Below are 16,074 nucleotides of genomic sequence, written 5' to 3'. Positions count from 1 at the left end.
ATCCCATCATTCGACACGAATCTTTGTAAAAAGCACTTTTCCAAGGTTGTGTATCTACTCGACAATTCAAGTTACTTTTACTTTAGACATGGCTCTGTGTTTCTTTATATAGTCCATGTATGATTTTAGCGTTACAAATAAGCTCTCTACATGTGCTACAGTCATGTGATTATTTCTCATCTGTTTCTCCAGTAATCATCTTTAACTATTGATGGCTTCACTTTTCTTAGATAGAATTACATTGAATCCCAATGACTAGAGCTCACCAGTATCTGCTTCTCCTGAATAAGCAACATGAGTTAGCCACCTAAATTCAGCTGTTATGATTCAGCTGAGAAAATTATACAAACTGTTAAGGAGAGAGTGTATGAAATACAGAACTGAGTTTCTCAGATACATTATGAAAAAGAAAATGTGAACTTTTACTTCTTCATTTCCAAGAACCAAGTGCAGAATGTGTAATCTCTTACTCTCCACACAGATTCTGCTCCAGTGTGGACCCTTAAATGACTCACAAATCAGAAAAATCTAATTTAAGTATGGTTTGACTAATTTCACTAGTGATCATCACAAATCTTTCAAACTCACATCTGTTGAACATTATGTATGTGTTGTCCAAATCTTGATTGTGTGTTTTCAGTTAAATACCTTAAAACATGTCAGCATTTTAACTAAGAAGACAAGTAAATACCCTAAGGGAAGCATTCTTATCAGATAATTGTGCACTGTTTACACACAAAACTTGCTGGAATGATGTTGATCATTTTGGTTCTTGTAATTACCATTCCTGTAACACAGCCCCATTTTGAGAAATTACTCTTCTGCATTTATCTCACAGAAGACAAGGATTCTAGCTTAACTAGAAATGTAGATGGCCTCCCCATACTATCTTGGTTTTCTCCCCCCAGATCATTTGGGCACTCTGTTATTTGTTGGTGTGGTGACAGGAGAGACAATAATCCTCAGGCTTTTGGTCTGAGAAGACCAAAGGCTGGCTGAGGCCAACATGAGTATTTTCCTGACCATTTCCTTTTCTCTAGCTATTATTTACTGGAATGTGTTCAGACCTTCTCTTATACTGAAATGTTAAGCCATGAGGTACAAAAGTAAGCTAAGCGGGCTTCCCTGTGACGCAGTGGTTGAGAGTCCGCCTGCCGATGCAGGGGACACGGGTTCGTGCCCCGGTCCGGGAAGACCCCACATGCCGCGGAGAGGCTGGGCCCATGAGCCATGGCCGCTGAGCCTGCGGTCCGGAGCCTGTGCTCCGCAACAGGAGAGGCCACAACAGTGAGAGGCCTGTGTACAGCAAAAAAAAAAAAAAAAAAAGTAAGCTAAGTTGATGCTTGAGCCTATCTTGCTCCATCTTTCCACACCAGCTCACTAGAGTACTACACTGCAGTGTAGGGCCAACCAGCTACCAATGCTCCTAATCTCTTTATAATCCCTTCAGGGATGGGCTAATGGTCTTCCCATTTGTTTGAAGGTGTACTTTTATCAGTGAAAACTCCTTAAGTGTATTATATATTTCATATACCAAAAACTAGAATTTTTTAAAGATGAGATTATTTTTAATTGAAGTCCTAAGTATTTTCTTTCTAGAGTCTCAACAGTTTATTTTTCCATACCCTATTCTGGAAATTTCTGTTCTAGGGTTCATTTCAAATATTTCTGTGTCCTGGCTTAAATACCATTTTAATCTCTCCATTATCATGCCCTATTATTCTAACTATGTTCAATTTCCAGATTTACTAAATTTTAGGAAGTAGTATGCAATAATTTGAGAGCCCTTGTAAATGTATTTATCCTCTCTTGAACATATGCCATTTTAAAGGTAAAGGTTTCAAAAACATATGTTAAGAGGCCTTGATAATAATGCAACTAAATGACACTTTGAAGAAAAAATTATTTTTATAGACGTAAAACATCTTATTAACATTTTTCCAGAAATTTAGTTTCCAGATTTGCCATCTAACTCTTCTGAATTATTTCTCTAATGACTGTCCCATTACTCTACTTATTGTACTTCCAAATGTATCTTTTACCTCATCTCCAATATAAGAACTCCTCCTTCCTAAATCACAAGGCTTTTCTGAAGATTAAACAGTACTGTGAATCAGAAATGTTATAGGCTCTACCAAGAATCATTAAGAGAAATTCTCATTACTAAATCTTTCAAACATTAAATAGAATACTATTATTTAGACTTCAACTCTCTTATGAATATACTAAAATGTAAGACATTCTATTGCATTCTCTTGAGCTACTTCTTTCACCTTAGCTGACTGTACCTATTATTTTCCAAAGCAATGTTTTATTTACAATCATGAGGGTTAAATATTTGTGGCACACTGTACAGTATAAAACAGTTCTTTATATTTTGTAAGCAGTGGGAGAGAAAGCACTTATTTAAGTATAGATCAGTAGACATCCTGGAATCCTAGACTACAGAGAGTAGTCTTGCATGGTTCAGAGGAAAAAAAAATCAATTTCTCTGAGACATCCTAAATTGATGTGCTTTTGAGAAACAAGATCAATTACTACATAAAATTATGGATATTACCTGACAGCATTTTAGATTTAAATTCCATCCACGTTTCAGACAAACCCACAACCTCATCCTAAAAATGGACAGTGGACCTTAATGAATCATTCAATACACATCCCTCAAACCAGCAGTAATATTTATTCGAATCTATAATGACAGCTTAGATAATTTTATACCTCCCTTCAGGATTTTGAAACTTTTAGATGTTTTTTCAGCAGAACATGGCAGATACCCCCTTGACCAAGTGATCAAAGACAACATCAGCATGAATGAGTCCTATCAACATCCTGTGCCTCCTGACAAGATGCAGTGAGGAAGGTATACCACCACTTCTGTGGAATTCTTGCCCAAACTATTGACACATCACCTGACACGTCTCCAATAGAAAGAAGCATGAAATTAACCCAGATTGTGAGAGACTCTACCAAATTACTAGTCAAGAAGGACAAGAGATGACTTGAGGAGACAAGACAAATGCAAGACACCGTACTGGATTGGCTTCTGCCAGAAAAGCCACTTTACTGTAACAACTGGAAAATTCTGAGTACAACCTGTTGATGAGTAAAGAGTACTATACCAATGTTAATTTCCTAGTTTAAACAATAGGTACAGTCATGTACGACACTAGCATTCGGAGAAGCTGGGTCCTGGCATGATACGTCCCAACCTATATGTAAGTCTGAAATGATTTCAAAATATTTTAAAATTTTACCTATGTGATCTCTATTTTACAGGTGAGAAGACTGTAATTTATTGCTCAAAATAATGAGGAACTTGCCAGTATAACCCAGAGTTTCTGCTTACTTATCTTTCCACTATATAAAGCTTTCCACTATATAAAGCACCCAATATAGTTTTAGAAGACTCTGTCCTACTGGGGTTTTTTGGGGTTTTTTGTTTGTTTGTTTCATTTTGGTTTTTTTAGCCACGCTGCACAGCATGCGGGATCCCAGTTCCCCCTGCAGTGGAAGGGTGGAGTCTTAGAACACTGGACCGCCAGAGAAGTCCCCTGTCCTACTTTCTAAGAAGATATGCACCCCCCTCCATTTTTTTTTTTTTTTTTTTTGGCTCTGATAAGGAGACTGGATAAAAGGATCATGAAATCACAGAGGTTTTCCAGGTATCCTCATGCAAGCGTTTGTTCACAGATCCATGAATGAGTGCCTCTGGTTTACCCACCTCCACAGCTGTAGATCAGCTGCAGGACTGACTGTTCTACATTGCCATCTGGTTACCTGCTTGGCTTATCAACCAGACTGAATGTTATGAAAGAGGAGAGTTTATTTCTTTAGACTCTTTTATCTAGCACAGTCCCTAACACAGAGTAGGTATTTAATAAGGATTTGAAGAAGAAGAGAAGGAAGGGGAAGAAAGGAAACACAGGATAGGCTGCACAGCATGCAAAAGATTTTAAGCATATTTATACAAACTACTGTTTCTCTCCAGTGATCACAATCACTATGACAGATAATCAATATAAATCAGACAAAATGATTAGGATGAAATTTCTCCCACTCTAGTACCCAACTATGTATGCTGAAGCCAGCAAAGGCTCAGTGACTGTCCTGCTCCTTATCTAATTCTGTCATTTATCTTGGTGACTTAAGACACCGCTGCAGATTCTGTGACTCCATATCAATGAGCACAGCACAGAAAGCTGACCAAACAATTATAGTGCACTTACTATAGAAAGGCCCCATATCATCCTTTTAGTTGGTTATCTTGTCTTTGCACTTAAAAACTCAACATAAATACAATGTAAAAACACAATGGGTATAGACTGAATTTTTCTTTTATGATTTTTGCTTTTACCATCACCAAATGGGTAACAAGTGTGTATAAACACACACATTAAAGAAGACAGCATTTTTAAACGATTTTGGTCAACACAGACAAACAATCAGAAAATAGAGCCAATCTAGGTTATCTAGTTTGACTATAATTAGGTTTATAACCATAAGTCCCTATCCTCCAACTTTTAGTTGTGTAGTAGCACATGTAAAGTACTTGGTAGCTAACTACAACCTTCATTTCTAACCTAAGATAACTTTGAAGAGAAAATAAGCAATATTAAACTGAATTAATGGTAGGTGTCTGCATTTTAGTGGCAAAGCCTGATATATTTTATTTTCATTATGGTTTTGAAAGAACATACAAAGACTTGGGGTTGTTGATTTTATGTGGAGAAAATGCATTTACTACTTTATAGTTATACCAGAGTTCTATAAGAGCTAAAATTAGCTGCCAAAAAAATATTTCTAAGGGTCTGAACTTATTTGCATCCCACAGAGCTTATCCATGTCCAAATTCCCTTTGAAGCCACCAGGAGTTCCACATTTCTACCAGCAAAGTAACAAGAAGATAAAAACAAGGGTCTTCACAATTCACTCTGGTTATAAAAATGTTATGAAAATGGGTTTCCTATGCATACGCAAGGAAAACAAACTATTTGCTTTCTTCTAAGACTGGAACCAATTTCAGGTAATCTACATATTTAAGAGGATGCTTTTGCTGTTTTTTTTTCCCTCCAAAATCTATAAAATGTAAATTTTACCATGATATAAATGCTCTTCCCTAAGTACTTAATATTTGGGATTATTTTCTTTTTGTGTATCTAATATGAATTAGCCCCATTAAGGAATCTCATTTGTAACCCAATTCTTTTAAGGCAACCTCTTTTCAAGATGAAAATTTCTTTTCTGGAACACTGAACAGAGCTTTGGTGATCAGGAAACAGAGAATCTCTCGGTGAGAGATACGGCTGAGGTTTAATTAAATGCATCAAATATGCTCACCAACACTTTCAAGCTAGGTGAAACTGAGAGCAGAGTGAATCCTGTACTGCATTCCTCTGTCTTTGATTTTGACTAGGGCAATAGGCATAAATTCTCCCTGAATGAGGAGGGAAGAAAGGGGAGTAGCAGGAAAGGCAAGGATGTTAACAGCCAGAGAAGCAGACTGTGGAAGAGGAATGAGACACACATTTCAGTGAAAGTGATGGCCTGGAGCACGGCAAACGGCTGGCAGCCCATTACAGGGAGCAGAAATGAAAAACACTTACTACCTGGAACTGAGGCTGGGTGGTTTTGTAGAGAAAATTTTTTGTCAGACGGTTAGGGGACATTAAGGGAGAAATGCCAAGGTGAGGAAAAGACTGGACTACAAAAGTACAGTGTGATGCAATCAGATGGCTAGAAACTGCTATTTCCTATGCACTTGGAGAGCCAAGTCAGGGTGATACAAAGTCACAGGGAGAAAAGGATGGCCCCTCCACTTCATTGCCCCTGTAAAGGGACAAGAAAACAGGTATGGCAGCAATTAAGAAATACTTTTAAGGAAAGGTGCACTATTATTCTTTAAAACAGAGCTCCATACAGCACGGTGACTCTAGTTAAATCTATCATACTGCACATTTGAGAAAGTTGCTAGGAGGGTGGATCTTAAAAGTTCCCAACGCAAGAAAAAAATTTGTAACTATGTAGTGACAGATGTAAATTAAGACTTATTGTGGTCATCATTTCTCAATTTATACAAATATCAAATCATTATGTTGTACACCTGAAAATAATATGTCAATTATGCCTCAATTAAAACAAAAAGAGCTCCATCAGAGTAATGACTGATGACACCTTCCTTATGTCAACACATTTAGACTCAGCAGTTTATCAACTCGTATCACAAGAAAACGATGGGATGCTAATGATAAAGCTCAGATCCTAACCTAATCCTAACAGAAGTCTGTGCCCTGGAGGCATCTTGGTGAGGGTTCTAGAAGCACTCCTGGCCCTTTCCACCAGACTGTTCTACTTTGGTCTTGAGTTATCACGTTAAACAAACTCAGTAAATTGGCTAAAATAATAAGGTCATAAGCCATCTTGTGACCTCTATATCTCCAATGTCTAAAACACCAAATTTTATTTAAGTGTAGAATAATTTAACTGATCTTGTTGGGCATCAGCCGTTAATATGGTCTCCAAATTTGAAGGCTAAAAAAAAACCGTTTAGACATGATTTGTCTGACATTTAAGTCCTTGTGTTTAAGGACTGAATCATTTACCCACTAATCATATTTTTGCCATAGTTTTATCCTGTACAAATATAAAGACAAGCTGTATTTCCATTCACATCCAACACAGACCACTCCTCTAAAATAATGTCTACTTCCAACTGAAGGATCACAAATATAACAATGGACACAACACAATAGATTATTCACAACCCAGTTAATTTATAATTAAAAGGTAGTGAAATAAATATCATGATGTCTAGATTAACGTATGTTCCAAATATTTTTATCTCATTATTTCTCAGTAAAAAAAACAAATTACGGACATCATTATTCCCATTTTAAAGATGAGGAAGCTACAGTTTAGTAATTTTAGGCAACTTAACCAAAATCATACAACTAGTAGGAAATACCTGAGTCAGCAATAAAACTGAAGTCAATTTGACGCACACTATATGTATTCATTATGTGATTAAATAAAGCCACCGAGTTTACCAAGGTCATCATTTATATTTTCCAAATTACCCAAATAGCTATGTTTTGTCAGGAAGACTCAGAGTGTAGCCATCTAACCAGCATAGGTTAAATATGCATCTGTGAAAAGTAATGATTAGGTTCCTTCTTTTCTTCCCTTGCTTATCTGCTTATCCATTCTTCCACTCTTCATCTAAAATTTTCTGTTCTCTCAGTCCTGTAAAAAACTTCTGGTCATAGCCATTACCTCCCCCAAAGTAAAAAAAAAAAAAAAGGAAGATATATCTATTGTACATACCCAAGTGATCAAAACTGTGCTGAAGTCAAAATTATTCCTATAACTCGGCCTATTCAGACCACCAACCTAAAAAAGACTCATCATCTCAAACAACCTAAAGGATTCACGTTCTCAGCCACCTTTTCTAAAGCGAATGTAAATTGCTCCTTTTAAAGCCTTTCGTTTGTCTCCTCTATAAATTCTGTTTCCATCTCAAATTATTGTATTGCCCCCTTTCTGTACTTTAATCAATTAAGAGTTTTTTAAAACCTATTTCCATCCTGAACATTTTACTGTGAAGGGTAGTATTGAACTCCTCATACACGGCGTTCAAGAGATAAGCACAAACTTGTTTCCTGCCACATAAAATCTGCTAAACGATTGTCTCTGATTAATTGAAAAGGAGGCACAGAATAGGTGCTACTAATCAAGGAACCACACAACTTCTCTTAGAAAAATAACAACAGCACATAGCCCAGTACCTTCACAGGCATTTAGAATTTAAGTAAACTAGAGACATGCATTCATAACTTTAAACTGACTTACAGGGATTATTTCGATATAAGCATTTTAAATTGTTATGGTGAAGGGTACAAAATTTAAAATAAGGTTTTTTTTTAAATTTTAAATTACAACTGATTTCAAAATGTCAACCTCACCCAAGCAACTCCATTTAAAACCAAATTAATGGAAGTATTTTAGTCGTGTTTAGAAAATTTGACACTTGTGCAAAAGCGTGATTTCACCTAATAACTACAGATCCTTTATGAAGCAGTTGAATTATTATAGACCTGTCCACTGAAAAAAGTTTGATGAATTTCTCAAATTTTCATTAAAAATGAATGAAATTCTGAGCTAGATTCTTAGTCACTAATATTGCATAAGGTTACTGCTTTCACTTGATTTACAAGAAAACAAGAGAGATGGAGATATTTAATACATGTAAAGTGTAAATGATGGTGCTACTGATAACAGTAGAATGGCTATGAAAAGAAATATATACATGCACCAAAAAAACAATTGTGTACATCCTTTCTTAGGGCAGAAAAATGCTATGACCAGGCTAAAAGAATTCCTAATCCACATCCCCAGAAAACTTTAATGTATTCAAATCCTTTTGTTTACAATATAGTATCAGTATTTGTACAATACAGAGGCTTTCAAAGGAAAACAAGAATATATATAATAAAGATTACCTTGACTTATGTAGATACCTATCAAGAAAAATAGATTTTTCACCCTTACCTAAGGTCTATTCAAATGAAATGATGACCCATGGAATAAATTGCAAAGATTCTTCCTCAATCATTCACAGTTGAAAATATACTCAGGGAAAAATTCCTCAGTTTGCTGTGCTTCACTTTATCAGGAATAGATGCATAAAACTGACAGTGAAAAGCATAAATGCAGATGTATAGAGGTCTCGCCAACACACTCCACTTAGAAACCCTCTACCAGTGAGCAGCATCAAGTTGAAAAAGCTCAGGAAATCTTCACAGACATGAAAATAATCAAACCTGCAACAGACTAGAAAGTGGGAACACGGTACCAGGATTGTCGGGGAAAGGCCACGCCCCCTGAAGCACCCTTCAGTTCAAAAGGAAGCCCCTGCCCAGATACACAACCAGAAAGAAGCTGTGAAAAAAAAAAAAAAAAATCTCCATCTGGCTACCACTTGGCCACCAAATAAATACACCCCAAACTGCCCACTGTTGGTCTAATATCACTTTTCACGGAACGTTCATTTTTAACCAAAATGTAATTTTAAAAAGCAAATCTTAAAAATCCATTAAAACAAGACTACCACTAAGAAATGTAGGTTTGAACTGCTCGTGATTTAGAAGCAATAGGCACAATAATTACACTTCGCAATTTTTAACTGCAAGTACCAGAAAAGGATATATAAGCATAAAGTTAGTATGAGCATTATTCAACCAGTAGCCCCCAGAAAGAAGCTCGAAAAGCAACTGGCTGTAAGAACCCACGACTCTTCATTTATCAGTGAACATTCTTGCTCTAATCTTGGACATGACAGCTTTACTAACATGCCACAATCATGGTAAACTCGGCCTCTGTAGGATGCTAACCTGTGCCTAGGAATAAAGCAGCACTCCCTAAATTGTGGCTACACGGGATGAATAACACCTGGATTACAGTTTCAGCGTGGCTAATGAATGCCAGAAACCTCGCAACAGTTCGTGTTTTCCATCCCCAAAGCAAAAATTAGCAGTTCTCCATTCAACCACAGACATTCACAACAATCATTTGTGACTTCGAAAGGCCAAACGCCCTACCTTTCCTACATAGAGGGGGTCTGAACCCATGTACTCCTCCAGCACAAAGAACTGATTCCACACCCAGCTGCGCTTGGTCCGGGACCTCCCTGATTGGAAATAGGGCTTTGATCTGGACCTGGAGAATTCTGCTCGACTCATCCCAGAAAAACACGGGACAAGAGCTATTAGCTGCAGAAAATGGCAGAACTCCACTTTGCCCAACTTCATCTTTTTTTTTCTTTCTTTTTCCTGTGTAAGAAAAAAACCTTGACAAGAGGAAAGGCACAGTTCCAGTTGGCTTAGTAGCTCTTGCCTTCGGCAGGGTGTCAGCTGGGAGTCCAGAGATAATAATTTGTAGAGTGTTCGGTTGGGAGAGGTCACAACTGCTGTATAACCTTCGCCAAAGAATGGTGTAATAGGTACCTATCAGAACAAAGAGAAGAGCTGGTGTCAGAAGCCGAAACACACAGTAACTTTTAAGTTCCTTGCACTTACTAACTGACTCTTGATCTTCCCAATATATCATTATTGGTATCATCATTAAAATATGAATCATAAACATAGATATAAAATTGCACAAACTGTTGCCATATTCATAAATGATATAAATACTGCTGATGCAGAATTATCCTGATTCCATAATGCAACCTTAAAATTTCGTGGCTCTTCTAGTGCATCCTAATTTTGAGCGTATGATTTAATACAAATGGAGCAACACATCAGTTAAAAAATCATTTTAATGCTGGCGGTTATTTTTCTTTTCTATTATAGTCAGTTTCATTCGTTGGTATTAGAATATGAAAGCCAAGCAGCTCAAAGCAGGGATTTAACCAAATGGAAAGGACATATGCTGGCTTAAATCTCTTCTGTGAAACTGTAAAGAGAAATAAAGAGGTATGAGGTGCTTCAAAACTGGTTGATTGATTCTGAGTCACAGAACACCAGCTGTTTTGACATGTTCTGATTTGATTGTGATCAGCTGAAAAGCTCAGTGGTTTCCAATCTCTACCCTTCAAACTTATTGTCATGTGTGCTGTGTAGCATGTTCAGTTATTCTATTGAGCTGCAGTTATTTGCTATTTTACAAATATTTATTGAACCTCTTGCAGCATGGCTTGTACATAGTAGGGTCTTTCTCCATCAACATTGATGGAGTTGAATTATATTGATCATCAGAGGGCTGAGAAGACTCTATTTGTAAGCCTGATTCATAGTCCTATGCACCCAGGAGGTGCCTTAGCAGCAGCACAGAGAAAATCTTTTACCCTAAAGTCTAGTTATTTGAGTTACAGAATTCTGATTATGCAAGAGATATACAATCAGTTTACAAAACCAACTTCCCAATACACCCCAAAACACAGAGGAATGAAAATGTATGACAGTGTTCACTTAAATCACTGCACTGCACGTTGGTTTATGAATTCATTTGACAACCTATAAATAAATCAACAATGAGATAATTAAGGTGAAGGGTTAACACTTTTTTTTTGAGGAAGAGGAGAAAAATAGTTTTAAGAATATGAAGCCACACGATAGCTCCCGATCATGCAGAAAATACACTATCTTTATGCTAACTTTTCCACCCTTCTACCTTCTCTCCTGTAACAGCAACGTCTGCTACTCGTGAAATGATTTCTGACGGTCAAATTGCTTATGGAAAATGCCCTATAGAGTACAAGAAAGGTGGAATGTACTAAACATGTTAAAATAGTCCACACAACTGGAAGAAACAGGTTGCATGTACTGAGCTCTATTCAAATGAACATATTCCTGCTAAAGATACCTCTGTAAAGCTGTGAAATTCCAAAGGACATTCCAGAATAACCCACGTAAAGCTATGATGTGCTCTGAGAACCCCCAGAAAGGATAAACTATTATTGGAGCATATTAACTGCAGTCTGTGCACTGAACACCGTCTCCCAGAATCCAGATCTCTCCTCTGATGATCAAAAATGAATTTGGTCCATTTAGAAATCACTCTAGAAGGGCGAGCTGTTCTACCCTTAGAATAATAAGCAAGATGTAACTTGGGGTCATTGACTGATATTCCATTGGAGGCCCCTCAGTTAGGTTGGAAGTTCATTGTAGGTTGGTCTGAGCTAACCCACCTAAGAGACAAGTTACCTGTTTCAGTTTACCTGTAGTTAAAGAAGTCAAGTAAATACTTAAACTAGGAAATGTGCACTTGTGTAGGGATTCGTCTGTGATGACTGGGAATCAGGACCAAGGTACTCGTGGTGAGTGGCCTTTAGTAGGAAGCACAGGGATGGGCACGGGGCCCCCTTCACAAACCAGGTTCCTGGGGATGGGGGATGGGTGGGTTAGGGTTGTGGTGACCGGACTGAGACCAGCACAAGAACCCTTCAGCCAAAGAACATTTCCAGTTTCACCACTCTCCTTCCTCAAGAGACAATGAATTTTCTCATAAAAACAAGGCCATAAATGCTTTGGTCCCTAAGACAAAATGTTTTAAAATGTGATATGGCCAAATGATGTTATTTAGCCTACTCTATGGATTAAGGGAAATTGATAACATTGTTTCAGTGTGAAAATGTACCCAACCTCTAAAAAACTAAATAGCAAATGGACTTTTTGGAATTCTCGATTTGGTGAGTTGTTATAATTAAACACTGGTAAAGTCTGTGGGCATATGTCTCAGACAAAGATTCAAATTCTGAGACTGTCATGTCTTAGCTATGTGATCTTGGACAAGATTTTTAAATTCTAAGAAGTTCCAGAGATGAATCCTCAAGTCTCCCAGTTATAAAATGAAAATGTTAATAATTTGATCTAATTCATAGGATTAAATAAGCAGATCATAAAAAGCTAAGGATGGTGCCTGGCACAACTAAAAGCACTATATATATATACATATATATATATATATGCATATATATATATGGTGGTTTTTTGTTTTTTTTTGGGGGGGAGGGGGCCGCACCCCGCAGCATGCAGGATCTTAGTTCCCTGACCAGAGATCAAACCTGTGCCACCTTCAGTGGAAGTGCGGAGTCTTAACCACTGGACCACCAGGGAAGTCTGTGATTTTTTAAGTTTGAAACTAGTTATGTTAAAATTAAAGTTAGTCTGTGAAGTGATGTTAGTTTTCATTTTAATGTAATCTATAGCAAAATGTTTCAAAAAATTCTTAACACTGAATGAAAACATTCTTGATAGTTCTGGTCGGTGCCAGAGAACTAGGCAGACCGTAAAACAAAGCATCTAGATGGATACAAACAATGGCAACAAAAAACTTTCTTAAAACAAGAATGCAATATTTTCTTTCCTTAAGCCATGTCCTCTGTTATTATTATAAATCAAAGATTGGTATCAGTATTGGAGAAATCTATTTGAGCTCACTCAGGATGTTCACTGATAAGAAATATAATCTGGACTGGGAAGAGGGTCACCAGACCCTCCATCACTTGCTGTAATGATCTTGGATCCCTCCGGGATTTCATGTTCCACATTTGCAAAATGTGGGAGCTCAACTATATTATCTTATAAAGTCTGTTTGTTACAGGTCTTAATTATATAGAATTGCTTTTGGTGCCTTTTCTTTTTCAGTTGTGAAAAAGTACACATTGTTAATAATTAAAGGGTAGAGAGATTAAAGAAAGCCACAGGAATGTAAAAGAAGCATTTTGTGTATTTATGAAACTTAGCATGAATTTTAATGTGAGATGCTTTAAGTTACTCTTCTTGCCTCCTGATTATTTCTCTTCCATACAAGATTGTGGAGTTACAGAACTAGCTAGAACATATAAAAGAACGGAGTGATAGAAAATGCAGGGGACACAGGCTCAAGCCCTGTTCGGGGAAGATCCCACATGCCGCGGAGCAACTAAGCCTGTGGGCCACAGCTACTGAGCCTGCACTCTAGAGCCCACGAGCCACAACTACTGAGCCCACGTGCCACAACTACTGAAGCCCGTGCACCTAGAGCCCGTGCTCTGCAACAAGAGAAGCCACACAATGAGAAGCCTGCTCACCGCAAGGAAGAGTAGCCCCCGCTCGCCGCAACTAGAGAAAAGCCTGCGCACAGCAACAAAGACCCAACACAGCCAAAAATAAAAATAAATAAAATAAATAAATTTAAAAAAAAAAAGAAAGAAAGAAAATGCCATGGGTTACTTGAGTCACTGAGATGATAATATCTGCAAAGGAAAGATGCCTGAGACTTCTGTACCTTCTTACTTAAATCAGGGCCTTCAAAAGCAGTTAGAATTAATATAAACCTTGATGAACAGGGATGTTTGCCCCATCTTTGGATCCTAGTATCTCGAACAGAAGTCGGCATTGTAATTGACATTCAGAAAATATTTACAGAATGTTTCTTTTCATTATAATCACCCTCTTTTTTTTTTTTTTTTGTGGTAACACGGGCCTCTCACTGTTGTGGCCCCTCCCATTGTGGAGCACAGGCTCCGGACATGCAGGCTCAGTGGCCATGGCTCACGGGCCCAGCCGCTCCGTGGCATGTGGGATCTTCCCCGATCAGGGCACGAACCCGTGTCCCCTGCATCGGCAGGCGGACTCTCAACCACCGCGCCACCACACCCTCATTTTTTAATATGAAAACTTAACCATATAATAAGTCAAAATATAAAGTCCTTGGTTACTCTACCATGTTTATAAGTCACGATCACTTTGAGAACAATTCCATTATATTTCTTTGCAAGATTTGAAGTATTTGCCAGGCTCTTGAGGCAAATTTCCTTTACCTTTCTGGAAGGTCTACACGAACGTACAAGGATACTTTAACTGGCTTTGTGGATGAAATTCTCTTTCATGAGGCAGATAAATGCCTCTAGAATACCCTTTGTGCAGTGTGCTTGTAAAATCAGAAAATCATGCGTGAATGAGTGTGATCTGAGTAGCGAGTTTCGTAAGACACACATCAACATTTTTGGTAGCTACGAACTCTGCCAGGAATATACACCTGATAACAGCAGGGGGAAGCTGTGTGGTCAAGGGTCAGGTGTCCCCAAATCCTTGCCTTGCTTTCCGGTCAGATCTAGTTTGCAAGGTAAAGGCCAGTACAGCAGTTCAACCCAGCTCATCCTGTCCAGGTTAGGATGTCATGAAAGAAATGAAGGGCCCTGAAGCATCATGGAAAACCTTCAGTTATTTGTGGTCATCAACGAAATAATCAAGACTTGAACTTGAGATTTCCTGTCGCGTAACCTCACCAAATAGGCTTCCCATCTTCACACAAATGTCAACATGTCTAAAGGCACCACAATAACATTTTTTCCACATAAATGAAAAAAGCACCCAACCAATCACAACTGTTGACTTTTTTCGCAATGGGTTAAACATTGCCTCACGAATCTGTGCCCCAAAGCAGAAACCTGCACCCTTCCTTCTCAGACTTCCACATTGTTCATCTTCTCCCTTTCTTCCGCCTCCTCTCCTACCTGAGTTTCATATATAGGCGTTAACCAGGGGAAAGTCACATCAGAAGCCAGCAGAGACCTCTGTGCCCAAGCTGTGTCTTGTGTCATGTCTCCTGTGGGAAAGCTTAGGAGAGTGGCCCTCTGGAGGTCGCAACTGCTGACCTGGTAACTATTACCAGCTCAGAAAAAAAAAAGACAGCGCAGAAAAATAATGTGTTGGTGTACAGTTAAGTAACTTCTACAGATCTGTGTCAACTTCTGGACAGTTACAAATGGGTACCATTATAACTTTGAGGACAAAAACAATAGGAACAGGTTATATCTGAGGAGAGAAGAACTGAACAAAGGCCAACCACAGATGTTTGAAAGAACACCAGTGACTGCTTCGGGTCTGGTAATTAATCTAAAATCTAAAAAAATCTGGGTTAGATTTAAAACTATTTTTTTTGCTCTAGTTTTTTTGCTAAAATTTATAACTTTAAAACTATTTTTTTGCTCAATTTTTTTTTGCTAAAATTTATAACTTTAAAAATTTATAACATTAGTTAGGTTTTTGTTTTTTGTTTTTTTGCCAAACCAAAAATAAATGAAAATCACCAAAAGTAATACTGTGATCAAGGCGCAAAAGGGAGGGGATATGGGGATATATGTATATGTGTAGCTGATTCACTTTGTTATACGGCAGAAACTAACAAACCACTGTAAAGCAATTATACTCCAATAAAGACGTTAAAAAACCCAGGCGATAATACTACTACATATACATAATGGGATTGGTTGTGACAAATAAAAGAGTTAATATACATTAAAAAAAATACTGTGATCAGCACAAAACACCTTAGTCGGAAGAATGCAAAAGGAAACCTCACAAAGGAAATCTTCAACAAATTGGAGCAAAAAGGAAAAAAAAAAAAGAGAGGGGTGAGAATCAATCAAGCAGTATTTACTAAATCAACATAATTTGTTGACCTGAAATCACTTTATCATGCTACCTTTTTGTTCCAATTATTTTTGTTCAACTAAGTGGCAAAGAATTCTTTCCAAGTAGATAGTTTATTATTCATTTAACCTTAATACCATTTTACCCAAACGGATTC

The 16,074-nt window shown here is 37.6% G+C and overlaps 1 protein-coding gene across 1 annotated transcript in view; it reads right to left on the bottom strand.

Moving 5' to 3' along the window:
• The window catches only part of CDH7 (cadherin 7), a gene marked incomplete at both ends in the record, with an annotated part of 124,370 nt that extends 114,564 nt beyond the window's left edge, over positions 1 to 9,806 (bottom strand). The window contains one exon of the mRNA XM_079717575.1: positions 9,597 to 9,806. Within this exon, the coding sequence (XP_079573701.1) occupies positions 9,597 to 9,806 (210 nt within the window). The remainder of the gene's footprint in view (positions 1 to 9,596) is intronic.
• Positions 9,807 to 16,074: the final 6,268 nt, after the last annotated feature.

Source organism: Hyperoodon ampullatus (genome assembly GCF_949752795.1).
Source record: "Hyperoodon ampullatus genome assembly, chromosome: 13".
NCBI lineage: Eukaryota > Metazoa > Chordata > Mammalia > Artiodactyla > Ziphiidae > Hyperoodon > Hyperoodon ampullatus.
Note: the sequence above shows the minus strand (reverse complement) of the source record. Positions and strands in the feature narration are given on the sequence as shown.